Below are 27333 nucleotides of genomic sequence, written 5' to 3'. Positions count from 1 at the left end.
AGGGTTTAGGGTAATTGTTCGTGTTGGATTCCTTTGTGCCGTATCGGCTCGCATTGGGTCGATATTGTGATACTGGAGGCCTGGGTGCTGGGCTAGGCCAATTATCGCGTTGGGTATCGGCAGATTGACTTTCCGATGTACAGGGAGGCGCGGGGAGGGGGGCCGAGTCCCAGACCCGCAGGTTTCTCAGTCGTTTTCACAGGGTAGGACGCACCAGACTCAGCCGGTTTGCATCTTTCTTTAGTGCCACACCATCTCACAGTCACTACATGTTGATATCAGTTCCTTAACAATAAACCGCGTCCTACCAATCCCAGCGTGTGAGACACACGAGTATTCACCCAATTCAACAGTTTCCGTATCAGGCGAAGAGGAGCCACTGCGACATTTCGTTTCTAGATCACGCAGGAAGGCAGCAACACATCTCTTGTGGGCAAGCATATGCTGACTCGGACTCGGTACTACCCATGTCCAAGCTTGGTTCGATCCATGGCCAGCAACAGCGAGCTGCCGGTTGACACATGGTTGTCCGAGTTCAGCAGCAAGATGAACTCTGTATTGCCCTTGCTACAGAGCATGTCTCGGATCGCTTGGCAGATTTTGTACGACTGGTCGAGCCCGTCGCTCCACTATGAAGGATCCTAGCGACACAGTGTCGCTGGGACGATTCCAAATTGTCTACAGTGCGCGAAGTTGCTTCCAGTTCATCGCTTGGAATTTCGGGTGGATGGAAGATGGAAGATAGAAGAGAGAAGCAAAGAGGGACACGGGTGTCTGCGTCGTAAATCAGGAGTGAGATAAGACTAGAGGACCCTGCAGACGGCGAGATGCGGAGGGGCGCGGTGCGGCGCCGATGGCCATTTTCTCTTCTCAAGTATAAACAGCTGCAAAAATTCAAGGCAGCAAATGGCTCTGGTCGATTTCTACCCAAGCATGCAACCCTCTGCAGCGGAGGTTCAAAATGGAAAATTTTTCACACTGCCCATCCGCCCTACCAAAATAACTCAAATCTTGAGCGTCCTCACACATTTTATTAGTGTAGGTAGAAAGATGGTCAACGATCAGGCGCAGCTCTTCGCCGATCATGCGATGCGGCGCGGCGCGCAAGTGGATTATCCAGCTTTCTTTGCGCGAAACGAGACAGGTGGCGCACTGCTGGCACACAATGACGCCATGATCAGCGTCGTAGCCAAACTGATGGAGCGACATTGTGCAAGGTCGCTCCACTAGCAATGAAGAAGAAAAAAGTGGAATGGAATAGAATGGATGACAAGGTGGCGAGCGGTAAGAAGGAAAGCAACCGTGAATGTCCAAGCGCGACTCAGAGACTCGTGGACTGACCCACTTCGGAATTCGGCCCTTCGTGACTCGGAATTCGGCGTTTGTCGTTTCGCGTTTCGCGATTAGCGATTCGCGATTTGTGACTGGAAGGAAGTTGACGCACAATCAAGAATCACGAACAAAGATTTTGAGATTTCAGAATGAGTCACGAATGCCTCCTGAGCGACGCATATATCACAATCGTGAATAGGGAGACGAGTGTACGTTTTAGGGTTAAGACGTCTTGGCTTACAACACGGGCGGGCGTTCAAACTTCAACGTGTCTCGTGTCTTGAGCTGGTTTTCTTGGTCGTCTGTTGCGTTGTACAACTTATATCAAGAAAAGGGTCTCCATCACCAAAAAGGGGAGCAAAAAGGTAGAGCAAAAATCCACAATATGTTATGAATCACAATCAGTTAATGAAGGAGAATATATTTCATTGGAGCCACTTGACAGTCACAGTCTGTGAGTCGTGAGTCTCTTCAGTTCACAACTACGATGGTATCTACCAAGTGACCCCTCAGCCGGAACAGAGTCGTGAGTGTCTGCTCACACAGCTGTAAGAAGCGGATGATATCGATCTCAGGCTTGCGGACCGCAGGCGATGTCTTTTAAGTGGTTGAATATTCCATTCCATGATACCTTTGTGATGACAGCATTGTAGTTCTGTCTCTATCGGGGTGCGCCCCACGTACCCGAGGCAGGTAGGGGATTGGCACGCAAGAATGAAAAGAAAGTGTCACTGTTGCGCGTGACTGGCCAACGAAGGTGAGCCAGTGTGCCGGTGGTCACAATGCACGCACTCTGACACGCTGGGTCACATTGGGCATTCGCATCCTTGCTCTTGACCGCCGCCGTCAGCACATCGATCACGACCATACTCTGTTTCAATGACGGATATCGCTTCTTGAGATCGTCATGATAGTACTTGCCTGTCGTGCAAATGCCGAAAAAGTCGCAGTAGTTGTGCACATCGCGAACCGGAGTGGCAAACTTTGGGTATGGCACCTGCGTGCACGGGTCCTGCGAGTCGCGGTACGGGTCCGGAGCAGAGTAGACAGCTGCGGAAGCGATCCCGTCCGTCTGAGCAGCGTACAATTCAGCCATGGCAGCACCATTCGACCATCCCGTCAGAAACACTCGGCGCGGATCGACAGGTACGTTGCTTTTGGCGTACGCGATCGATTTGTCAATAAAATCAACGTCGATGTTGAGTTCAGGTGAAGAGCGGTCCGAGTTTCTGTACCAATTGTCCCAGCCCAAACCAACTTGGTCCGGGAACGGATACTGGTGCACCGTATTTCTACCAGCAGGCAGGATGTAGGAGAATCCGAGGCGGCTAGGATCTTCGTTGTTGAGCGACTGCGTGTCGCGTACCAAGTCGTAACCAGTCAGCGGGAACGTGGTCGTCGCTCCAAACAGCGAAGGGTGCAGATACACGAGCAGAGGAAGGGGCTTGCGCTTGGTTGATTTTGGATTGGCATAGAAGCACACGGCTCGCTTCAGTCCAGCTTTGTCGGTCATGCTCAAGATTTGTCCGTGGCAGATCTGTACGTAGTCTTGCAGTCCGTTGGGCGATTCTAGATTGGACAGCACGCGTGCAGGAGGATCGCCATGAGCACCGCAGTTGTTACCTGTCTGCACCGTCGTGACCGCCGACTTGGGATTGCTGCCAGTCAAGGGCGACGTCACTTCCGGAGCAAGGCATATTGGAAGTTTCGGAATGAGTTGGCCACCCAATTCTCTTCGGAGCAGCTCTTCGGTGGAAGGGATCAACGAACCGCCAAAAGCAAACTGAGCGGCTAACTGTAGTGCGAGAGCACACCAGAGCAGCAACGACACTTTGCAGCTTCTCATCATCAACGCGCTTGACGGCAAGACGATATGTTGGCCAACGCAGAGTGGGGGGTGGAATCTTTTGGGTGGTGCTGAGCCAAAGTTCTGGACCGCAGACGATGCATTTGGGCGATTCCACCTCGCGATGGGCTTATATGTCTTTTTGATCAGCATCACTGGTGTCTGGACGTGGAGTCGCTCAGGCGGGCGAGCTGGCGACCCTGTCTTGTCCCCTGTCTTGTCCAGGAACCAAAGTGACGGGTTCAGGGTGCAAGGTACGAGCGTCTTTTGGGAACCTGCAGAGGTCACCCTGACCAGAAAATCCCTGGCACGCCAACGGCCTTGGATGCTCGCCGAGGATAACATCCAAAGTCGGCTCCTGTGTTGGACCCACGACGGTCAAATCTCTACTCCTTGCTTAGAATCTGCCTTGCATTCACGCTTCACGATTCGCCAAAGTCACTGGATATGTCTCGCTTGAGAAGCGCTCATAGCTGCCTCACAGTGATGTTTCCCCGGCTATTTTTACACTGACAGGTCACCTTGACCCAACCGTTAACGTGAATCCTGAATCACGAAGGTAAAATTGAAAAGCTCGTCGTTGCATATAGCCGAACGATCGTTGACGCGATCGTGAAGCCGACTCACGACTACGACTCACGACTTGGCTGCTTCTCCGCCTTTTCTTTTCTGCGCTCGTGCCTTGAGCCGATCCTGGCTGCTAACGGCATTTGAATGCAATGCACGCAGATCAGTTGATTCGACCTAACAACTTAGCTGCACTCGCGTGTCGCACGGCGCACGTTGCGCTTGGCGTCACGCGTAAAGTGGGACAGCTGAAAGCGACCGCCAAAAATAAAACCACTTACAGTCACGAGTGTGTCGGAAAATTGTCCACATATTGTACAGTAGAACCCGAACCCGTGTCACCACAAATCATCACGTCGCACCATGCTATCGCAATACAGCCTATACTCAATGTATATCGTTGGAAAGCTCGGGAACGTAGCTACAAGACATTGGTAACCAATCCTGATGAGAAGATGTGTTGTAAATGATCGTTACACGCGTGACGGGGGTTGCTGGTGTCTGGAAGTTCTGGTTCATGGTTGGAGAGCAGTTCAGGCAGCGGAGAATTACAAACCCTGTCCTGACTGCTTGTCCCAGCAATTCTTAATCGTGAGTCACGAATCGTGAATGGTGCAGTGGCTCACCTAAGTGAAGTCAGGCAGGTAACCTCAATTTCAGGATTCAACATCGACCGACAACAAGCGGCTTCGAGGCTGTTGGCGTGGGCCGTGGGCCGTGGGCGATGGGCTTTCGAACAATCTGTCAAGTTAGTAATCTTGGATGTGACTCTGTGATGCCTCAAATTGTGAATATGGGTCCTCCTCTTGAGGAAATTAGTGTACCGTGTAACCAGATACTCGATAAACAATCGTACAGCGTTCAACACTCTCGCGTGTGGATGAGTCCGACTGATACCTGACGCTTCAGAGCCTTGCGCAAACTGAGCCTCACCGATGTGCGCTTACAATTGATAGCTGAGATAGAGTCACGCCCGCTCTCTGCTCATCTTGGTCTCGGCCATCGCTGCCATTGACCAAAGCTAGCATCATCTCAATCACCTCGGTCCCTCCGATTCTCCTTTCTACCTCCCTCCTCCCTCCCTCTCTGTGGCCTCGTAGGTGGACATTCGTCAACCATATCCGTGGTCTTGCGCCACCACATTCCGTGTTCGATACGACTTCATTGGATCGCCTACTGTCGAGTCCCAGGCCGCTCAATCCTCGTCAATCCTCACAACATCTCTACTCGATGCTCTCGTCTCTCCTCTTGGGTAGACATCCTGGCCAGGATGAACAGAATGCTCTCCCCGATCCATGAGCCACGCTGCTGATCCGGTGCAAACTGGGTATTTGAGACGCAAGAGTTGTCTCTAGTCAACCACCTTGCCCTTCGCCCATCCACCACAAAAGTTCGTCCACCAAGGTATCAACCCACGCGCCGACGCACCGACGCATTTTGTCGCGTTCTATTCCAACCTGAGCTCGACATCAAGTCAACTTTACTAACACAACGGTTGGCTTGCAGCTCCAACTCTCCGTCAACAACATCGATGTCTCGTTCTCGACCGTTCTCGAGGCTCTCTGCCGTCATGGTTCTCTATCCACAGGGGCGCTTAATGTACATGTCAGAATTGCAAAGGCTGTCTTCAAATGTACCTACGCTTTCGTCATAATTCAAACTTTGACAAGTCTTGGCTGCTCATCCTCGCCCAGCATGGCAGGAACGCACTCGTACAGCGTCTTCCTCAGACGATCAGCTCTTGCTCCCATGCCATGCTCCTTCCAGGAGGGCCGAGTGCTCGTCATCATCAATACTCAAAACGACTGGCGATATCGCTCGTGTCCTTTCTGTCCGGCACCGCCGCCAGCTTGACGGTCGCGTCCATGAACTTTGACGCCCCTGCTCGTCTCATCCTTTCTGACAATCTCAACGGCGTAGATGGTGCCGTCCAGCTTGGCTGCCTTTGCATCATGGACAAAAAGCCATGAGCCTGTTCGACAAGAAGATGCAGACGCCGAGCACCTGTGCTCTATGACCAGGATGACTGCCGACTCCCTCGAAAAGGACTTGTAATACAGACGGGATGCCAAGACAGCCGACGTGCAGCGACGCATTGGCACCATCGCTCGCATGGTTGATTCATGTCGATTCAGTCTCTCGAGCCGATTTCTCCGCCACGTCCAGCTTGACCTTTACACGCCGCTCCACGGTACACTTTGTGCTGGCGGTTATTTGCGTGCAGCCATCAACGTCGACGAAGCCGACTGCGACACGCCAAAGCTCGAGTTGTCTGCCAACTCGGTGCTGGCCACCTTGCTCGAATTCATCTCGCTGTCTGGTCTCGTGCTCAAAATCTACCTTGACGATCTGCCCAGCTTCCAGAGATTGCCAGGCACTGATCAAGGCGATGCCCGAACGCTCAGGCCTACTTGCCCTAAACTTGTCAAGTCTGTCGAGCCATTGTCGACGACGAGTCCGAGTTTTCACAGCGTCTCTAACTCCGGACGCCTTCTCTCAGATTTTCCAGCTCGCAAGACGAGCTCGTGTAAACCGGAGCTCACCATCCTGGCGTCGCCGGAGCTGCGCAACTACGACTAAATGGTTGATGTCAAGGCGCTCCACCATGTTGTTTGTAAGCTTGTCTTCGATGTAAGGGTATGTTGCTGTACGGTTGAGTCGGCTTGTGCTCAATCCCAAATCGTGCGTAGAGTCTGAGGGTCCGAAAGACATCTCGACCTGCAGGACGTGCTGCTGGGCTATGTTATCTAAGGTAAGGCTATCAGGAGAGGGTAGGTGGAAAGGAGGAGCAGTGGGTCATTCCGTTTATGTGGTCAGTGCCAGCGCTGCTCCATGTGCTGCGAACCTCACGCAGGGTATGGTGTCGCTGCCACAGCGAACGTTGGGTTCGTTTACGATCGTCGACCAATTTGAAGGTTGTGAGGCGCGGTTTCGATTCAGGTGGCCAGCTTGGCGGAGGAACTCCTCTAGCTTCGTTCGTGGAGAAAGCCCGTGCCTTTTGCAATGGCAATGGCAATGGAAATGGCAATGGCATTGGCCTCGGCATGGTCATTGTAGGTCCGAGCTGGAAACGCGTAATGGCGGCTTTACCGGTTCCTGCAAGGTCAACATCGGCACCAGAGTCACTGGACTCGTTTGCTTCCCTTGTGCATCTAGACCTTGGTAGTATCTGTCCGCCCATCTTCATCTATGCTCGTCTGCTACCCAGACGCTTAGCATCTCCCAAGTATCATTCGTTGGCTTTGAAACACGTCGACTCCGACAGCTGGCTACTTGCATCAGTGATCACGTGGGCGCGGTAGGCGATTACGGTAGACACCACTGTACGCTCAAGCGAATTGCACCATTCTGCCAGAGCAACATGGCGGCATTCTCGACCAAGGACACGAATCGCTCCTTTGGCAATTGAGACCAGACGCAGGACTCGTGGTACTCTGTTCATTGCATATCATCGAGCCAAAGGGTCTTGAAGATTTGGAAAAGCGAGCAGGGCTACTGCTTCCGAAGCCACACGGGCCAATCCCGATGCAAATGATGGATACCATTATGGCAGATGGCGAGCCAATGCAGATTCGCACTGTCGAGCCTAGCTGAAGCAGCAACGTGCATAGACCTATCGTGATCGATGCAGAGATGTTATGCGTACAGACAAGTTGCCCATCTCAGATTCGAGCGCCAAACTTGACCAACCTGCCACGCGTCACGATGGTGCAGTCGATTCTCATCCTTTATGCTAGCTCGAACGTGACAAAGGATGGCCATAGAGGCCGTCAAACGCATTTGTCACCGGAAGCACGAATAGGTGATTGCTTTTCGAGCGTCAACACGCGGTTCAACGACTGTGCATCTCACATGTCAAGTAGGCCAGGTGCAGGGGTATGGCGATGAGTCTGTGCACGATCGACGTCGTAGCGCCACAGGGTGGTTCGAGTAGAGTCAGTCGAGAGCCAACGTGTTCGGCGCTGTCACCAAACACAGCCAAGAAACGACTTACGCAGATGTACATCTCGGCCTCAGCAAAGCACAGTAGGGTCGGCTGAACGTGTTCCGGCTTGCATTCGGCGTGCAACCCCGATTCCATTTGACCTCGCTATCAAAAGCGTCTCCAAGTAGAGCCTAGTCCATATATTCATATACATGTATATTCGTCGTGGTGGTAACCATCAACTATCTATTCACAACTTTGTGAATTCTGTGGTTCGTAGTTCACGATTGATGCCGCCAAGCACAGCTATTTTTGGATTATTTATTTATTTAGTTTTTTTGTTTTTTGTTTTTTGTTTTTTGATTTCACACACTAGCCTAGACTGCGTGCTGTATTCGTGATTGATTTCCCCGACCACCTCGTACCTTGATCGTGGTGGGGTAATTACGCGCCGGCACCGTGTATCCACAATCTCTTACACGCAAACCGAAGCGTCATGGGAGTGCGTTGAAGAATAGCAAACCCCGCCGGATCAAGTCATGAGTGTCTAGGCACCCATTTAGTTCAGTGGCCATGCTGACTTCGGGCCAACACGTGCATCAACTAGCTCGCAATCGTGAGCCATACTGTACGTGACAAAGCAAAAACTCCAGAAGCGAATCTCTGTTTACTTTAAATTTTTATTTGCGTACGGGCTACAAAGATATATCGCCCTCGGTCATGAGCAGCACCACTTTGACCTGGTCGTCATCCAGTAATCCGAGCTGCTCAGCTTTGTCCACATCGTCGAGCAGCGCTTTCAGAGCCGCAAGAGGGGCAGCTCCGCACGGACCGGCTACGATCGCAGCGTTCGACACTTTGAGCCGCTCTGCCGCATCCAGCGCGGCTTGGTCTGGGATTGTGATGACGCCTTGGATGCCGGCTCGCAGCCATGGCCAAGCAGTCAACGACGGCGTACCGCAATTAAGGCCGGCCATGATGGTCTCGCCCGTCTCGATACTCGTCAATTTGTTCTGCATGATCGAGGTTGCTAGGCAGCCGGCAGTCACCGGTTCCACGGCGATGATGCTGGCCGTCATACTTTGGGGCACTGACGTTGATTCTTGGTGATCTGAAGTGTAGAACTGGACAGCAGATTGTGCCAGAGAGCCTACTCCGACAGGACAGATGACGTGCGTGGCTGGTCCCGGGAGCTGCTCTTGGAGCTCGTTGAAAATCGTCTGATACCCATCGACGATGAGCTGTGGAATGCAAGTGTATCCCTGCCAAGCTGTGTCTTGGATCAAGACTCTTTCCTCTCGGTCGGTGTCGTGCTCGGCGAATCTGGCAGCATGTTGCACGCACGCATCGTAGTCGTCGTCCAACCTCACCACGTCTACTGCGTTGCCTTGTTTGCTAATCGACCTTTCTGCTGCTGGTGAAACGCCTTTGGGGATGAAGATCTTGGCTTGCACGCCGATCGCGTCCGCGAAAAACCCAAGTGCACGACCGTGATTACCATCTGTAGCTGCGACCAGGACCACGGTTCTGCCCATCTTGGTATGATGTTGCTGCAATTTGTGCAGCGTTGTGTCAGCTTGGTCGAGACTCCATCTGGTGCAGAGAGCGATGAAACTCGCGTATGCCGCGCCGAGAACTTTGAACGCCGGTAGACCGTATCGATCCGACTCGTCCTTGAGATACACTTGGCCTCGAAATCGGTCGGCACACGTGCCGCTGAACGATGAGTCGAGCGACAGCGTATGCAGTCCGGTCGATGTATATCCAGGCAACACGTCCTGGTGAAAGCGTCGTACGCTCGCCAGACTCGGATTCGCGTGTGAACAGCGCATACGCTGAACCGCCACTGCACGCTTGTTGATCAGAATCGTGGTGGACATGGCTTGCTCCAACGTATGCGCATGCGTTGGCTAGATGCACAACAACGTCCTGATCGCGCTAAAGCTTCCCCCGCCCATCGACCACGACGCGTCTATTATGAATGCTCACTCTGTGGCTCGCATATCACTCCAAGCTGCAACGCACGTCCTCATTCGTGAGTCACGAGTGGCTCGGGATGATTTGCAGCGTATCTTTGTCGGCAAATTTCTCGGTCAATTTCCATTCGGAATTCAACGATTTCCCCGAGGTTGAGATCCAATCGTGAATCGATCGTGAATCGTGAAATCGTGAATCACAGATTACGAATCGTGGATGTTGCTGCAACCCGATGAAAGGCGCACGACCAAGCCGAGCGATCGCCGATTGAATCTGACCGAAATTCAATATTTTGGTCGTGAGTGCACGGCACGATTCGTGGAAGCCAGGCGAGGCGGATCGCGTCTTGCTCGGTTTCTATTCCACCACTGGAGAGACGACTGACAAGCCTGGAACATGCCTGTCATAGGCACCCTGTTCACACCTATAGACAGATTCCCACTATACCATGCAAGGAGATGACCAAGAAAAGGTACCATGTAATGCGGAGCGACAAGTACAAGTCGAGTTCAGGATCAGACTGACTGTATACTCATGTGTACAAATATTCACGATCCTATATCTTTCAACGCTCTGGTGACGGGTCCATGACCAAGTGCCTCATGAAATGCACACGTATGACTTTGGTTTGCTCTGCTTTTCAGAACATGAGGAATCCACCGAGAGTCAACGCATCATCCCATCGTCCATCGATATGCAATCATGAATGTAAATCCATCTATGCTTGATGCAAAGTGAGTGTAACGGGAAATGTACAAATGAGCAAACGAGTGTTGTTGTTTCTGGAAATCGCTATCAACCGCTAAGACCGCTGAGCAGGCCGCCGAGCGGATTGTTGTTGGAGGCAGAAGAAGGCGCTGCTTGTGCAGGCGAAGCGCTGGCGGATGGCGATGGGGCAGTGGTTGGAGCCGCTGCAGTGGGTGCACTTTGTGCCGTCTCAGTCGTAGCGGGTGTTGCTGAAGAGCGAGAGTCGGCTTCTGGAACGTTGGCATTCGACACAGGAGCTGTCGTGGCAGTCGCCGTACTAGCCGAAGCTGGTAACGAGACTGACGTTGTGCTTGACAACGTCGTTGACGAACTCGCTTGTGCGCAACCAGCCTGGCTTAGGAAGGGGATTGGCAAGTCGCTCAACACGCAAACCAAGTCCTTGAGACCGTTCTCGACCAAACCAGGAATGTTGCCCGAGCCCAAGTTTTGCAGTCCATCACTGAGCAGTTTCTGCTGGTTCGGACTTAGTTGGCCAGCTACACCGGAAAGAGCACTAAGCAATCCACCGAGCGAGTCCAGGCTAGCAATTGGCGCACCCGCCAAGGTGAGCGAGTAGGTGGCTGGTACGTTGAGATACGTCAGCTCGCCCTGCAACTGGTAGCCGTCATTCCCGCCGATCTTGATAAGAGCCTTCTTGATGTACAGATCAAGATTGCTGCCGACAATGTCGATCGAGTTCAACAGACCCATAGGTAGCAGCACGTCGGGCACATGACCTGTCGCCTTTCCTGGGTTCACAAACGTAGCAGCGGCGCGCGGCAAGACCAATGCCGGGTCAAACGTATGGTCGAGCGTAGCGTAGGTCTTGCTCGATCCCGCTTTCGATCCGTCCGCCGCGATCTGGTTCAGCGCCAACGCTGTGGGCAGATCATTTTGCAGATCAATGTCGGCAATCACATACGGCAAGCCACCAGGTCCTGCGAATAGATCCAACACCTCGATGCTGATCTTGACCAGCTGGACCAGCTCGAGCGCAAGCCCTTTCAGATCAAGCTTGAGGTTGAGCGTATCAAGCGCCGGATTAAGTGCGGCTAGGTTGGTGACCGGTGGTTGTGCTCCTGCCGGGTTGTGTGCCACCAGATTCGTCACGTAAGGATCGCGTGTGCCCGGAACAGGCTGGATCAGCTGACGCATCAGCTTCACCGCCGTAGGACTGCCCAAAGGCTGCTCTAGTTGAATGTAGAACAAAACCGAAACAGCATTGTCTCCCGGTTTCAGATCCAAGTTCTGTAGCACCGCACGTCCAATTCGGACATCGTCCAGTGTCACGGGAATGCTGAGTTCTGGCATCTTGGCAGCGATCACCGACGGATTGTGCAGAGTCACATTGATCTGCGCGATACCGTGCTCTGCTGTGCCGCCAATCACGTTGACGTTTCCGATCACATCCAGCTGGCCAAGCAGGTTGTCGAGCGACTTGAGGCTGGCAGGTACGTCTAGCTTAATATCAGATACCGTGATGCGGCCCACGGCTAGGTCTACCACCGCCGCGACCGCGCCCAAAATCTGAAGTTCAGCCGTAGGCTTGGACACGACGTTGATCAGCAGCTGCTCGTATGCACCTCGATCGATCGCAGTCAGCAACGCGTTGTTGAGACCCAGAGTCAAAGTTGTCGACTCGTTGTTGCCCGGAATCGTACCGGAAAGCGCAGTTGAGCCGAGATCCAGACTAGCCGCACGAGCCGCAGATCCCTGATTGGCCACGTACACGGTGCCCGAAGCCGATACCACGCCCACATGGATGTTGAAGGGGATCGAGACCACCGCCTCTGTGCGATTCGTCGAGATGGGCAGCAGGTAGCCCGAGTCGCGTGCACCCTCAAGATCCGCCGAGAGGTCTGGGAGGTTGATTCGGCTTACCGGGTTCAGGTTCTGTCCCGCGACATCCACCTTGAGATCGAGCGTCTTGAGCGCACGCGTGAGCCATGGAATCGTCTTTCCGTTGGCATCAGTAGCACTGTTGCCCACCACGTCGACCGTGCTCGTGTTGGTGGAAATGAAGCGGCTCGCCAGTGCGCTCAGAGCTGCTCGTTGTCCATCGTTGGTGATCTGGTTTACCTGACCCGTCACGTGCAGAGGGATCTCGGAGCCGGGAGTCAAGATGATGCCTCCCGGAACACGGACGCTGCCGAGCACGACATTGTTGTAGGCAAAGTTGACATCGACGGTGGGTAGTTCGACACGAATCGACGTCGGCCATGGCAGAACCGCATCCGCCTCGACAAGAAGCGTGGTCGCCGTTTCGCCGACAACCGAGACAGTCCTGGCTACAACACCGCGTAAGCCGCTGAGACCCTGCAAGCCGATGGATCGCGAAAGTCTGATCTTGGAAAACTGCACGCCGTACGCATTCGCCATGATGGCGTCGGAAAAGATCTCGAGCTCGATGCTCGGTTGCGCAATCAGATCACTGACAAAGTCGCCAAATCCGTTTTGATCGGTGACGTCGAGTCGCACATCAAGATCAAGACGTCCATCAGCTGGGAAGCAGAACGTGGGCACGTTGATCGCACCAATCCGTCGACCCTTGTATCGTGCTTCGATCGGCTTGCCAAAGCTCACCTGCGCAGCAAAAGGACCGATACCGCCAATAGCCAGTGAAACTCGAACGTCGAGGCTTTCAGCGGTAAGATGCGTGGCTGAGATGTTGGCGACTTGCAGAGTGAGGCCATCGACGAGCGACTCGACAACCGGTGCACCAAAAGGCCCAATCAGGTATCGCACACTATCATCCACCTCGAGCGTGATGGGTTGCAAGTGCACGGGAACATCGTCGATGCGGTACTGACCCACCAACACGTCAGCCTGCGCATCAGCTGCCAGTTGTGTGCCTTGAAGCGTGCGTTGCAATGCCCCGATCACGTCAGTGGCGCCATTAAGCGGACACCCTTCGTTCTGAGCAGGCGCGAACGCGACACTCGAGTCCAAGTTCTTACGCGACTTGAGCGAGTCGAGAAGCGCAAGCAACGCGCCCAGATCGACATTGTTGGCCTTTGCCTGTTCTTCAAAGAACCCGATGATCGCTGCCAAGTCGGGGTTGACCCGAACGGGGAATTGAGGCGACGTGGTGATCGAATGACCGCTGGCAACCATGTTGACGTTGGAATCGACAGTGCCCAACAGCACTCCGGAACTCGAGGTTGCGCTTGCTTTGGCGTGCAACAGCGTGATTGTAGCCGAGAAGGGATTCTGCAACACAAACGTTGCAGCGACCAAGAGCCGCTTGTCGACGTTGGGTGGCACGACGAGCTTTGCTTGCGTCACGAGCGTCGCGTTCAGCCTGGCCACAGCCGCACCAAAAGACAGGGTGGATACCGCTGGATTGATCGAGCCATATCGCGTCGACTGGCCTGTGCCGTGGGCTGTAGCTTGAATATCAGGACCTCCGCGTGTCAGGAAATCTTTGATCAGACGTCGTCCAATGTCGCTGTTAAGCTTGAGCTGTGCTTCAACGGGCAACGTGTTGGGACCTTGAGGCAGATCAACGTTGCGAACCAGAGCATCGCCGATGCTGCCACCATTGTCATAGTCGACGCGCATGCGAACATCGCCGACGATCGCGTGCACCTGCGAGGGGTTTACGAGGCTAGCATCCACTTTGGCGATCACGTAGTCTCTTGTGCCTCCAGTCACATCGAGACCACTGATGACGATCGGACTAGTACGCAGACCTTGGAAGCCATTGAGAGCAAGCGCAGGATCCAGATGGATTGGTACGTTCTTCACAGTGATGGCGCCGGATGCTGTCGAGACGAGTGCAGTAACAGCGTTTGAGTCAAGACCCACCCCGACCGACTGGTCCTGGACAGCGTCGACGCCGAGATTGTTGGCAAAGTGGCGCCTGTAGTTTCCCGGGATGTCCATGTGAGCGTTCTGGATCGCCAGGCTGACGGTTCTGTTCTCGGTCATAGCGACACTACCTGGCAAGACCAGCCGAGCTGCACCCTGCCCGCCGTACAGAATGTCAAACGAGCCGCCGACATTGTCGATGCCAAATGGAAAGCCGAAAGGAATCTCTACCGCGGCACGCACAGTGTCTGTGCTGAGCAACGGAGACCATTCTCCATTGGCTTGGGTAAAGTCGAGCGTCGCGTTGCCCATGCTGACACTTTTCAGCGGGTCCAGAACAATACCTGGAACTGTAACCGGGATCTCGAGGATCTTGATCCCGTCAGAAAGCCACGTTACGCTTTCCGGGCCGGCGTACACGCCATGCACCATCAACGTTGTCGGTTTGTTCGAGATATAGTTCTGTGCAACAGTCGAAAAGTCGGTCAAGCCTTGACCCGACTGAGGTAAGATTCGTCCGGCTACGTTGACGTCTAATGTGGCGCCTGGGGTCATGTTGAGCAAATTCGCAAGCCCCGCTTCGCCGAGGATGCTGGTCGGCAAACCAAAGTTGACGCCAAGACGGTCGAGGTTGACGCCAATGTTGGAGGGATTGCGCACCGAAGCTGTGGCTGTGATATGAATGCCGCCAGCAGGGTCGTTGGAGGGAAGGTCAAACGTGCTGAGTTGGACAGCATTTCGGAAACGATCGAACGCCTTGATCGAGGTCTTCTTGGTCATGCCTGGACCGTTGAGAACGGCATCGTAGGCTCGGATGATCATCGAAGGTGTTGAGACGGTCCAATCGACGCTGTTCTGCTGGATGAGAGCTTTGACAAGCTCTGACATGAGGCCCGGATCGGCTACAGTGAGCTCGGCGCGCGTCTGGATCGGTGTGGTCTCGGGCACGATGGTGATGTTTGGCATGGCGACGTTGCCAATCAATCTGCCTTGCCAGCTCACGTCGACGCCCTTGTCGAGCAGAATGACAGCGTCAAACGGACCTATCTTGGAGACCGAAGCCGAAACATCAACCGCAACTTTGCTCTGAGCCATGTCAATCACCTGGATCCCCAAGAGATCCAGCTGAACAGCATCAATGACTGCCTTCATGATGGGTCGTCCCAAAATCGAGTAGAGCTTTTCGATGCTATCGTCAAAAGTGACATTGACGCCAGATTGTTGGAAGGGCGTGCTGAGAGGATATTGGCCAATGAGCACGTCAACATTGACATTGACGTCGGCGCGTGCAGCTGCCAGTGCCGTCATGACGTATCTGGGCAAGCTGAAGCCGTCAAACGGAGCCGCGCGCAACGAAAGTGATGGGATTGCAGATGCAGCCGAAGACTGTTTGACGCCAACAGGTTTGATGCCGCCCACTCTCATCAGGTAGTCGAGCGGAGCCGTGTTCTGGCCCGATGCGACAACCAAGCCGCGCATCAAACCAAAGATGGCGTTAGGCTGGTCAAAATCGATGCTGACCGGCAAAGGCTGCTTGCTTGTACGGTCGGGCTCGTTGCGGGAAGGGATAAGCACAGAATTTTGCAGATTGAGAGCATCGACATGGCCGACGTTGAGACCAAGCACGCTAGCCTGTCCCTTGGAGCCTTTGAGTTCGATGGCAGCTGTGAATGGGTTGTTAATCGATGGGATGGCATCGGCAATGTTGTTGACCACCGCCGTGGTGTCGAGGATCTTGACGGCTGCACTGAGCAACAGCGGATCGACAAGGCCGGAAATGGTAGCGTTGAGCTTGAGTCCAGACAGAGTCGGTGTAAGCGATTCGGCTTGGGTCGACGCAGCATCGCCTCGAACATTGACGAGACTGCTTTTACCCTGAAGGTACTGTTGAACCAGCGACTTGCTCCTGTCGTTGAACGACACGGCGGCGGTGGCGTTGAGCGTGTTCTCGCCGGGGACCATGCGCAGGTCGCTGATAGTAGCTCTACCCACTCCAGCGCCGTTCGGAAGAGCGAGGTCTACGCTGGTATCTCCGAGGATGTGCACCGAGATCTCTGATGGGTTGCTGAGTTTGGTGGAGGCGACCACCTGGACTGCCGAGCTAGAGCCACCGACGATGTCGAATGACAAAAGCTCGAGTGGGCTGCGCGTAAAGCCAGACAGGCCCTGGATAGTTGTCGTGGTGGCGATCTTGAGCGCCGGTAGGGTGATCCGGCCGATGGACGAGTCCGCCGTCACAGCAGTGGTTCCTTTGGCAGTTAGATTGACCGTATCGCCAAAAGTGATTGTACGAATGAGCTGTTGGAACGATTTGTTCGCGTCGGCTTGGTTAGCAGTGGCAGGCGACATGGTCGAGTTGACGAGCGAGACCAGCGCTGTACCACCACGCGTACTGGGCGCGATCAGCTCGAGCGCCGATGAAGCGTTGGCTTGTGCTCCACGAAGTGAAGCAAGCCCATCGTTGGCAGTGGACACGTCAATGTTGACGGCAGCGCTTTCGACACTGACTGTGAGGCCGAATGGGATCTCGACCTGAGCAGATACGGCGTTCGAGTTGAGCGTCGGTGCATACGAGTTGGCAGGGTCAACGAAAACATCGACCGCTCCAACCGAAACCGATCGGATCGGATTAAAGGGTCTGGGCAGCTTGACGGGCACGACCAACTTCAACTCGTCGACAGCCGCCCTGACCCAAGATGGCGTGGTCTCGCTGGTTGGTTTCACTCGAATTGCTACGGGTGCAGCCTCGTCGTTGGTAAGTATGGAAACAAGTTCGCTGAGTTTGGCCAGGTTCTCGTCGCCTTGCTGGCGGTAGATGCGGCCATTGACAGGGACCTGGTTGACCCCATTGGCAAGATAAAAGTCTTTGAGGCTAGCTTCCGCTAGAGGCATATCCTTGTACATCATTTCAAGATCTGCATTGCCCAGTAGAATCGAAAAGGGGGAAGGATTGTTGAGCGAGCCGAGCGCATCGACGATCGCGCCTCCTTGGGGAGCATCGGATGGAACGTCGAGCTTCAAGACCTTGACATCGCCGAGGCCCTTGAGACCGGCGATGTTTGCGTGCTTGCTGATGGCAATGTTGTGCCAGGAAGGCAAAAAGCCAAATGCAACCGGCTTGACATTGGAACAATTGAGCTTGAGTGTCGCTTGATCTGCATTGACGAGGTAGCGAGCGAACAGAGCAAGATTGTCATCCGAGACATTGCGAAGAAAGTTGGACTGGTCCAGGGTGCCATAACCGCGCGATGTAACGCCAAGGTGGTCCAGGTCGATTGTACCAATGTGGATTTCGCGGCTGTTGGGAGGCACGGTACGCCAGTACAGGTTGACCGGAGCTCGAAAGTAGGCACGAGCAGGAAAGATACCAGTCTTGGTCACGCGAGCTTTGAGATTGACAGGATACTGTCCGGGAGCAGGTTGGGTGGTGTTGAGTTGGAGCGATTCGATATGGACGACCGAGACATTGACAATGTGGTTGGCCACTGCAAAGAGCACAGGGCCGGTCAGGATGACGAGGCCAATAAGCGTGGCGATGGGAAGCAGCAGGAAGAGACAGTATCTGAGCTTGCGGCTGTATAATTTCTTAGCATAGATGGTGTTTCTAGCAGCAAGAAAGCCGATTGGCTGACCAGGCTGGTAGCTGGCTGCGCTTGACGCATTGTGCAGTGACGGTGTGGATCTACCAACAAGTCTATCGGTACTGTCTTGACCTTGAACGTGGTGACCGGCAAAGGAACGATCTGAACGTCGCCGCGACATGGTCAACAGACACGAGATGTGTCGAAAGGGAAAGCAAAAGCTTCAAGTGATGGTGTGGGTCTGAAGGATGGCGCTGGAAGCAAGAGGCAAACATGAAGGCACACAGCAATCGTGAATGAGTTAAGTATCGGATTAGGTCCATCTGTCAATCAACCAGGAGGCTGTAGCTATCCACCATCGATGATCTGTGCCCGGCGCCAAGCCATTCATGATTCTTTGTGCTTGCGTCTATGCATGTTGCAATAGGGTGCGACATGAGTGATTCGATGATCCAACACGAAATCGTGACTGCAAAGATCACGACTGTCAGAGGGAAGCAACTAAAAAAACAAAATCCCGATCAGGAGCGGCTACGCGAACTTGGCCCAAAGCAGAGATAATCGCGAACAACACCAACGTGCAAGCGTAAGGAATGTTTGACACTTGGTCAGTCACGATTCGTTCTGCGAAACAGGTGCATATGATTCCCACGCCAATTGCCAGCTAGTCTCACGTAGACCCCACAGATTTTCCCCACATCGATAGCACAGCATCCACCGCACGCACAAGCACAGGCACAGGCACAGGCACAGGCACAACCAACACAGGTGCAAGTGCAAGCAAAGAAAGACTGACTTCCAAATTGAGCTTGTTTAAACCGACATTCGGGCGTACAGCTCGGCAAGTTGTCACATGGTATCCAGCCTAACGCTTCCAGGCACACAAGCGGTGCCATGGTTGCCGCTTTATGTATCTGCGCTTCGGCGCTCATACGCGACTCAGACATGCATCAAGGTGTGTGACAGGACAATGAGGTTCCCACTCGTTGATACTTTCCATTGTTCAGACTTTCATTCACTCATTCATCTGTCCCTCCAAGCTTGGGTGTATATCATCTAGCCACGCATGACGTGTGTGTGTGGATGAGCGCGCGCTTAGTGATGTTCACGGTTGGCTGGACGGCGCAAACTGACAATCGTGAACTGTAGAAAACTGTAAATGGAATTTTTAGAAATTTTGTACGCTATCACGCGTGCCTCGGTTGCTGATCGTGGATGCGTTCAATGTGCAATGTGCTATTTACGATCAAAGATTTCTTTTTCCGGCTGCCTAAAGTCGTGAATTACAATCACGAATGGTGAATGGTGAAAACTTGCAAATCGCTAAGTTAGTTGGTTTGTGGATCTGCGCCGAGGTATTTCCGAAATTCGGAGAGTGACGAGTTGACCCGAACATGAAACTTGAAAATCCAGATGGCGGCAACCACGACATTCAGATTTCGTGATTCTGAGATTCGTGATTTTGGCACGGATGCATCTACGATGCCTCCACCCGTGCGTGCGCTTTCGTGTTTCGCCTGCTCAGTCACAGAGTCACGAGTGGTAACCATTCTCAAGTGATTCACGATGAGGGACAGTCACGAGTGAGTATTCGTGATGTAACAATCATCAAATTCATCAAATTCAAACGTGAGACCCATCGTACATCATCAATCACGAATCGTGAATTTACGAATGCATGACAGGTTCTAGATCGGCGATGACCTCTGAGCTAGTTTACCGCGTAGGTCCTCGTTTCCCACTGTATATTGTGGCGACTTAACACTGCTATCCCTTTCGACTCGAATCGTGAATCGTGAATCCCACTCACCACTCACAGATGCGGGATTCACACTTCGATCATGTCTTTCTGTTGAGACTTTGTCCGTTACCTCGTTGCTTTTGTGGTGGTGGCTGCAAGTCATGAGCTAAGCACAAATTGTCTATTTGGGTCGAGGCAGTCCGTCGCCTTGAGACCTACGCGTGAGGCAGACTCGGTGCAGAAGCCAAAAAGCACCAAGGCTCAGTTAACGTTAACTTATGAAGCGAACACCTAACGCAGGGAACCATTTGCCGGCGTGTCGAAGCGAAAAGTCCCCAACTTATTCATAAAGGCTAGGCCTTGGCTTCTTTTTTTCTTTTTTCTTTTTTCTTTTTTTTCCGGCTGCTGTGCTCGGCGGAAAAAGCTGCACAACCTCAACCTCTCGAGACTAGCTCAGTGGGATTCGAACCCCGACCCGATCTCAGCAAACTAGAGCAAATCACCAATTCACATACATTCGTGATTCACGATTATTCGTGATTGTCTCGCCCTCCGCATCACGCATGTGTTGAACAAACACAGAGTCGTGGGTATATTAATAAACGGTTCCCTTCGAATTCGTGATTCACGATTCGTACTTCTTTGGCCGGTATAACGACTGAGCTAGGCGGCCTTCCCCGTCTTTGCTCCCGTGGTTGGTTGCCAGTGCCAAGCATGCATCCTTTAAGCGACGTTCAGATTCACACGCTACGATCAGCTAACTTAGCCACTCGTGTTTCGTACAAACACAGCATCTTGTTACCCACAAACACCAAGTCACGAGTCGCTAAAAAGCACACTCGTGACTGACTCGAGAATGTCAGGGATCCTTACCCAGTCTGCCGTCTCCTCAGCAGCATTCAAGACGGTCCTTGGTAGGCGTTTTGACAGAGCCGTAACCGCGATTAGCTGAGGGAAGGTGAGTTCCGGAACCGAATCATGAATGTCTCACATGCGAGCTGATGCAGTTGGTTGAGCCGGCCATTTGATTCGTGACTCGTTATGGTGGATCGTCAATCGTCAGTAACGAATAAGTTAATGATGATTCGTGAACTGACGATTGGCTGGCAGTCAGTGAGTCACTAGCCAGTGTCTCGCCAACTGCCTCACACAGGGCAGCTTGGTCGTGCAATTGGTTGTTTGTTTGTTCGTTTGAGAATCAAGAATCCGTTCTTCAAGAATCCGTTCTTCAACGTGCATCTCAAGCGATGCTTGGCGCAACAGCATATCGAGTAACAATCACAAATCGCACATCAGCTCGCTCACCGCGGCGGTTCACGCCCATACTCGTGACTGTATTTCTCGCAAGACGTCGTCGCTCATTCGAGATCTCGCCTGAATCGCGCCAATTCTAAACTACGAATTGCGTTCCCGAGAGCTTCCCGTGTGGCCACTGGCTCATCAGCTCCAGCTCCCTCGCCAGCGCTGATCCTCGCTTGTCAGCCGAGAAGGATGTGTGTAGCTTGCAAAAACTCAATGCATCTTAGATCCGCATCGCCAAGACCTCTACCGGACCCCAGGCATATACTGCGCTTCAAGCAATCTCATTAACGCCTTGGGCTGTGCATATCCGAACGCCAATGCCAAACCCATGCAGCGGTCTTCCGCCTTCCTCAGTGCATGGAGCCAAGGCTCTTTGAATGCTGTGCATCGTCATTAACGTCAATAGTCGAGCAAATCTCTGCACTCAGGCGCTCGTGCAGCCGCCGACGCAACAAACAGATGATGCTCCATCTTCGTCTCGCTCATGTTTGTCGGTCTCGCTTGCCTCTTTGCTCAGGCTGCACTCTTCCAGACTGGCTTCTCCTCTTCTCAAAACGCTCAAACGCGCCAACATCGGCTTGGCTTACGACTCCGGATGCCCGAGTCGGCCCTCAACGTGGACATCTGCTTCAAGCCTGCAACCGAGCTGAAATCCTATGCTTGGCACAGATGCCGTTGGCCCTCGAGATAGATGCTTGAGTCGATGCAGTCACGATCGCAGATCTACTCGGGTTGATCAGCATATATAAACCTGAGCCGTTCCCGAGCTACGCCGGCACATGTGTTTGTCCTTATCCTTCTGTGCAACGCGCCAGCGCCCGTCATGAAGCTCAACATGGTCAAGCCTTTCTTCGCGCACCTGTCCCTAGGCAGTTGGCTGTTGCTTGCATCGCTTTCCAACCATGCCAGTGTTGTCAACGCTCAGGACATCACCGGCGGCTGCCCTACCGCCGCATCCACATACACGACCAGCAACAACGTCGCCTTCAGCGTCTGTCCGCAGACCGACTACCATGTCGACAATCTGCAAAGTGTAGCTCAACCCGACCGCAACGCGTGCATCGAATGGTGCAGCAACACGCCCGGATGCATTTACGGTGTTTGGGACCCGGCGGTTAGGATGTGCAACTCAAAGGGATCGCCGTACACACCTACCTGGCAACAGAACCGCAATTACGACTCGTTTGTCATGACCGATGCTGGTCTCAAGGCGCCAGCTACACTCGTCAAAAATGGACAGTGGAGCAGCGTCATTCCACTCAACGTCAACCCGGTTGCTGTCTACTTGGTTCCGCAGTACCCGCGTGTGACCAAGTTCCTCGCCTTTTCCTCGTGGAGTCCCGTGACCTTTGGAGGTGCGCCGCAGTACCAGACAGCTTTTGTCAGCTACGACATCTCGTCCAACAGTCAAAGTGCATTCACTGTAGCCAACACGATGCACGACATGTTCTGTCCTGGTATGAACGCGCTCTCGGATGGAAGGCTGCTCATCGACGGTGGTAACACGGACTCAGCCGTCACCATCTACGACCCCTTTACCAACACCTTTAGCCGTGGCGCCAACATGACAATGGGTCGTGGCTACCAGACCTCGGTCACGCTGTCCGACGGACGCAGCTTCACCATCGGCGGTTCGTACACCGGCGGAACCGGTGGCCAAAACGGTGTGCCTTTGAAGGACGGAGAGGTGTACGATGCCTCGACCAACCGATGGACCGCTTTGCCTGATGCAAAAGTGCAACCAATGCTGACCACGTACGATAATGCAGGTGCTTGGCGTACCGACAACCACGCTTGGCTGTTTGCTTGGAGCGGCGGATCGGTGCTGCAGGCAGGACCCAGCAAGCAGATGAACTGGTACCGAACTTCGGGCACCGGAAGCGTGACGTCCGCTGGAATACGCAACAGCAACAACGACCAGATGTGCGCGGTCAACGTCATGTACGACAATGGCAAGATCTTTGCCGCCGGCGGTTCGCAGAGCTACAGCGACTCGGACGGCTTGAAGGTTGCCCACCGAATCACGATCAACGGCGTCAACCGTGCGCCGAGCGTGCAGCAGCTCCCCAACATGAACTACGCACGCGCGTACGCCAATACTGTAGTGCTACCCAACGGCCAGGTCTTTATCGCAGGCGGTCAGACTTGGGCCAAAGGCTTCAGCGATCGCAACAGCGTGTTGCAGGCCGAGATCTGGGATCCCAAGACCAACGCCTTCACCCTCGTAGCAGCGTCTTCGGTGCCGCGCAACTACCACTCGACGACGCTCCTGATGCCTGATGGACGTGTAATGAGCGGTGGCGGGGGTCTCTGTTACGTCAACGGTGGCTGCGACGATGCCAACCACGCCGACATGCAGTTCTACACACCGCCCTACCTGTTTGACTCCAACGGAAACGCTGCAGCTCGTCCTAGGGTGACCACACTTCGATCAAGCCAGCAAAACGGCAGTAAGATCCGAGTGGCCCCCGGTGGAACACTCACGGTGACGTTGGACAGTGTCTCGGCACTCACCCACGTCCTGGTCCGCTTGGGCTCGTCGACGCACTCGATCGATTCTGATCAACGTCGTATTCCGCTGACCGTGGTGAGGACGTCGGGAAGCACCGTGACGTTGCGCGTTCCGAGCGACAACGGAATCGTTCCCCCCGGGTTTTGGTACTACTTTGCTGTCGCCCCGAGTGGATCGCACAGCATGGGCCTGACCGTCAACGTTCTCAAAGCCTGACCTGTCTGTCTCTCTCTTTTTCTCTCTGTTTCTGTTCGCGTGTCTTTAATTGCGGCATTGACGACTTGCCCACTGTGTACTGTGTAGTAGTGTGCAAATTCACTCGATGGATTCCATTCGTGATTGGTCAGGTCGTATGACTCTGTGGAGAGTGTAACAGAGCGGAATGGACACCAACAGGCTGGCGCCAACGCAAGAGGGCGTTTGCAGATTCGTCCTCGTCCCGTCACCACGGCTACGACTGAAGAGTGGCTGAAGCGCAGTTTGTGTTGGTACCGTCATAGCGAGAGGGCAGAGGGTGCATCATAGTCACGAAGAAAGCCAAAGAGAATGTCCGAGTTGGTGTTGGGATCCGCTGTGCCTGTTGCGAATAGGCCGTCTCGACCAGGACCGGCTGCGGACTCAAAGTGATCAAACGAGGCGAGAATGCTTTCAAAGTCGATCTCGTAGGGCGGTGTGAGTGCAGAAGTTGAGTTCTGCGCTGCGTCTACTCGATTCAACGCTGCTGATGCGGCTGTTGCTCCTCCTGCTGCGGCGATCGAAGTCGAGGACGACGGTGTTGTCATGGACAGCGCGCTCGCATGGCGTGCAAGTGCGCTTGCTCCAACAAGCTCGACGCGATTTGCAGCACCCCCTCGATTCGCTTGGCTACCACTGTGGCCGACGAGATTCATCAGCGGTGGACTGTCATCTTGGTTGATCGGCGACAATCCACCTTCTCCCGAGTCGTCTTGAAGCAGGTTGAGAATGCCAGCTCTCTCGGCCATGTTGCGGATCACACTCTTGGCTTTAGCGACGCCCGGGTTGGGATCTTGATTCTCCTCGAAATCCTGCAGGCATTGTCGGAGCGCTTTCAGCTCGTATCTGCGACTGGATGCGGCTGCCAGATTAGCACCTTCGCTCGACGTGTTGGACTGTTGCAGCTGTGCTGCTACACGAACGTGAATTCCTGCAGCACAAAAGTTGATGTATGAGATGAGCTGCGGCGCTCCCTTCATGCTCACCGTCTGACGATACAGATTCATGAGGCTCGAGATGCTCGACGCTGCATCCACGCATGCTTTCCATGACGATCTGCCGCAAGCTGCATCGTCGCTGCGAAGATGTCCATGTGGTAGGAATGGTCGATTCAGCAGGATCGTCAACGCATGATAGAGTGCGTGCAACGAGATCAGATTGGGCGGGCAAGTGCGAGAGCGTTGGCCGCCACTTCTACCTGCTGGCGAGCTCGAGTCGATACGCAGATGTGCAGGCAACGACGTGCGCCAAGCGGCGAGCTCGGAGCGCATTTCAATCAAGTGTTCCGTTTGTGCTCTTTCGGATCGCGCACCGCTATCGATCGAATAGAAGATCTGGATGATCTTTTCCATAATCACCGTCAGCCTGCACAGCTCGGCAAACGTAGAAACACTGTAGATCGGTCCCGTGTAGCCACTCGGAGTGGCGGCGTTGGTGCCTCTGGCTGTAGCTTTGCTTTGCGCCTCTGCCTCGCTCAGAGGTCGGTGAAACGCAACAGGCGTCCAGAACTCGGTCTCTTCGAAATGGTCGTGGAACTCGATGGGCACATACAGGTTGCGCCGTTCAATCGAAGCCTGCCGACCTTGGTAGAGCGAGTGGATCTTGTCAATCACAAACGCGGCCCATACTACACGTCGACGAAGCTCGAGCTCCTCGAGTGCCATGTTGCCCGATGCAACCAGCTCGATACTATCTTCGTTCATCCCCAGATCGATCGCCATGCGGAAAGCCAATCCGGAATGTAGCCAAGCTGCACTCTCGCTACCACGGGCATAGTGCGTGCATGCGAGTAACAGCAACGCTTGCACCGTCGTGATGCGGCTCTTGATCAACGCTTCTGGTAACAGTTGCTGGACGCGTTCGAGAAACTGTTGGCCAGCCGTCGAGGGATCATTGACGTCTGACCTGACCTGATTGATGCGGTCTGAAAACTTGGCGGCACCGAACAGGATAGCGTGGAAGAGTAGCTTGGAAAAGTACTTTGCTTTGCCTGGAGGAGCCGCCATATCCCGCATGAACAGCGGTCGGTACGTGACCAGGTAGGCGTGATGCTGCCGATTCCAGTGCAAGTTGAGCAGGTGGATCGCCAGCTCAGGCTCTACACCGTCAAAGTCGAGTCTGCCAGCGACAACGTTCATCACCTCTTCCTGTCTTTCGCGAGCAGCCAGCGATGTCAATCTGTCGGTGAGCACGGCTGCATCCAGCGAGACACGCTGCTCTTGACTACCACCTGCTGGATTGGCGCCACCGCCACCATCCACACTGAGACGGCCCTGCGCAGACGCAATTCCAGCTCGAGAATCCTCGCTCAATGCTTCAGGCGCGTTGAACGAAGCACTCGTCGGACCGTGGTATCGCGATTCGCCTCGATTGTTGACGCGCAGATTTGACATGACTCCACGTGTAGCTTGCTGGCTGGGTGACGCAGAGGCGCGCGTCCGTTCAGCATGTCCGATTGAATGCCTCGGATCGCCCAGATCCGCAATGATGCTAGCGACCGCCGACGAAGTTGGCGAAGTCGGCAGAGGTGACGAGCTGTGAGGCCGCACTGCAGCATTCAGCGACGAGCATGATACAGACGATGCACGCACGTCCGTGTGGGCTACTGGAGCAGCATGGTGCGTCTCTGCGGTATGTCTGAACGCAGTCTCGTTGAGCCGTGGATTGGCAAACGCGTGTGAGCCGTCCTTAGCCTGGCCCGACGTATTGTGCGCTTCAACACGACTTGCTTCATCCACGCTGACTTGACCAGCAGCCTCTGATGAAGCGCGGTTGAAGCGTACATTACCGTGTCGACCTGGCGTCGCGGAAAGCTGACCAACACGGGCGATCTCGAGCTCGAGCTCGAGCTCGTCCCCGAGCTGACCAACGCGGCTTTCGTCTTGATGTACTGCCGCACAAGCCGCATTGTTTGGGCGTTGGCGCTTTTTGGTTCGACCATCTTCAAAGTGACACGTGTTGGCCCTACCGTGCTTCTGGCACTTGTCGCATGGCTGTTCTCGATTGCAACGAATCTACGGTGACGTCCAACGACGGAGGTGTAAACCAGCACAGATCAGCGATTCTTGCCACGACGCGATAGGATGCGCTACGATATCGAGTGCATCTCAAGCACACCCACCAGAATCAAGATGACCAAGCTTACCTTTCGGTGACGGCAAAAATCGCAAGCGGTAGAGAAAGCCGATGAGCCTTGCGACGGACGCGAGGTGTCCGAGGTGTTACTGCCAGGTACAGCGTGTACTTGTTTCCACCTCATGGCCGGTGACGCACACCGGTCGGACGTCAACGAGCCGGAAACGATGGAGACCGTGACCAATGATGTGGCACGACGGGAAGATTGACGGACCGATGTGTAAGAGACATGGGCGTCTCCACGCTACAGCAGCGGAAGGAAGGGACGGGTTAACGGAGAGGCGGACAGACGGAGAGACAGAGACAGAGACGGAGACGGAGACGGAGACGGAAGAAAGGCACACCCACGTGATTTTGTGAAACGGCCTCGGCGCGGGCAACATTCGTGAATTTGATTCGATTTATCGCCGTCCAGCAGTGGCATAATTTCATTTTAACTTGATACGCTCGCTGGCATCGGAACAGTGTGAAGCATTCGGGATTCAGGATTAAGGAATCTCGAGCATTATTTTCGCGATTTTTAATTCACAATTATTGCACGCTGTTCGGTGAATTTTGTTTTGTTTTCCCCGAAACTCCGTCCAAGTTGAACCAGACGGACACGGACACGGACACGGACTAACG

At 54.0% G+C, this 27333-nt stretch overlaps 7 protein-coding genes across 7 annotated transcripts; 3 read left to right on the top strand and 4 right to left on the bottom strand.

Annotated features, from left to right (window-relative positions):
- Window positions 1-906: 906 nt before the first annotated feature.
- UMAG_02814 (uncharacterized protein) lies at window positions 907-1230 on the top strand (the record flags this gene model as incomplete). Its single annotated transcript, XM_011390859.1, has 1 exon — window positions 907-1230. One exon carries the CDS (start codon window positions 907-909, stop codon window positions 1228-1230), a length of 324 nt encoding a protein of 107 aa, XP_011389161.1.
- Window positions 1231-1993: 763 nt separating this feature from the next.
- On the bottom strand, window positions 1994-3178 carry UMAG_02813 (uncharacterized protein; the record flags this gene model as incomplete). Its single annotated transcript, XM_011390858.1, has 1 exon — window positions 1994-3178. The coding sequence occupies one exon, from the start codon at window positions 3176-3178 to the stop codon at window positions 1994-1996; it is 1185 nt and encodes a 394-aa protein (XP_011389160.1).
- Window positions 3179-5767: 2589 nt separating this feature from the next.
- On the top strand, window positions 5768-6325 carry UMAG_02812 (uncharacterized protein; the record flags this gene model as incomplete). Its single annotated transcript, XM_011390857.1, has 2 exons — window positions 5768-5796; window positions 5881-6325. The coding sequence occupies 2 exons, from the start codon at window positions 5768-5770 to the stop codon at window positions 6323-6325; spliced, it is 474 nt and encodes a 157-aa protein (XP_011389159.1).
- A 2040-nt stretch (window positions 6326-8365) lies between these two features.
- On the bottom strand, window positions 8366-9550 carry UMAG_02811 (uncharacterized protein; the record flags this gene model as incomplete). Its single annotated transcript, XM_011390856.1, has 1 exon — window positions 8366-9550. One exon carries the CDS (start codon window positions 9548-9550, stop codon window positions 8366-8368), a length of 1185 nt encoding a protein of 394 aa, XP_011389158.1.
- An 892-nt stretch (window positions 9551-10442) lies between these two features.
- Window positions 10443-17966, bottom strand: UMAG_02810 (uncharacterized protein; the record flags this gene model as incomplete). The annotated part of the gene is made up of 1 exon (XM_011390855.1): window positions 10443-17966. The coding sequence occupies one exon, from the start codon at window positions 17964-17966 to the stop codon at window positions 10443-10445; it is 7524 nt and encodes a 2507-aa protein (XP_011389157.1).
- A 3697-nt stretch (window positions 17967-21663) lies between these two features.
- On the top strand, window positions 21664-23556 carry UMAG_02809 (putative galactose oxidase precursor; the record flags this gene model as incomplete). Its single annotated transcript, XM_011390854.1, has 1 exon — window positions 21664-23556. The coding sequence occupies one exon, from the start codon at window positions 21664-21666 to the stop codon at window positions 23554-23556; it is 1893 nt and encodes a 630-aa protein (XP_011389156.1).
- A 278-nt stretch (window positions 23557-23834) lies between these two features.
- UMAG_02808 (uncharacterized protein) lies at window positions 23835-26833 on the bottom strand (the record flags this gene model as incomplete). Its single annotated transcript, XM_011390853.1, has 2 exons — window positions 23835-26588; window positions 26720-26833. The coding sequence occupies 2 exons, from the start codon at window positions 26831-26833 to the stop codon at window positions 23835-23837; spliced, it is 2868 nt and encodes a 955-aa protein (XP_011389155.1).
- Between the last annotated feature and the right edge of the window lie 500 nt (window positions 26834-27333).

The sequence above is a fragment of the Mycosarcoma maydis genome, chromosome 6 (assembly GCF_000328475.2).
Source record: "Mycosarcoma maydis chromosome 6, whole genome shotgun sequence".
NCBI classification, from domain to species: Eukaryota; Fungi; Basidiomycota; class Ustilaginomycetes; order Ustilaginales; genus Mycosarcoma; species Mycosarcoma maydis.
The sequence above is the reverse complement of the archived record's forward strand: the minus strand, read 5'-3'. Positions and strand labels throughout refer to the sequence as shown.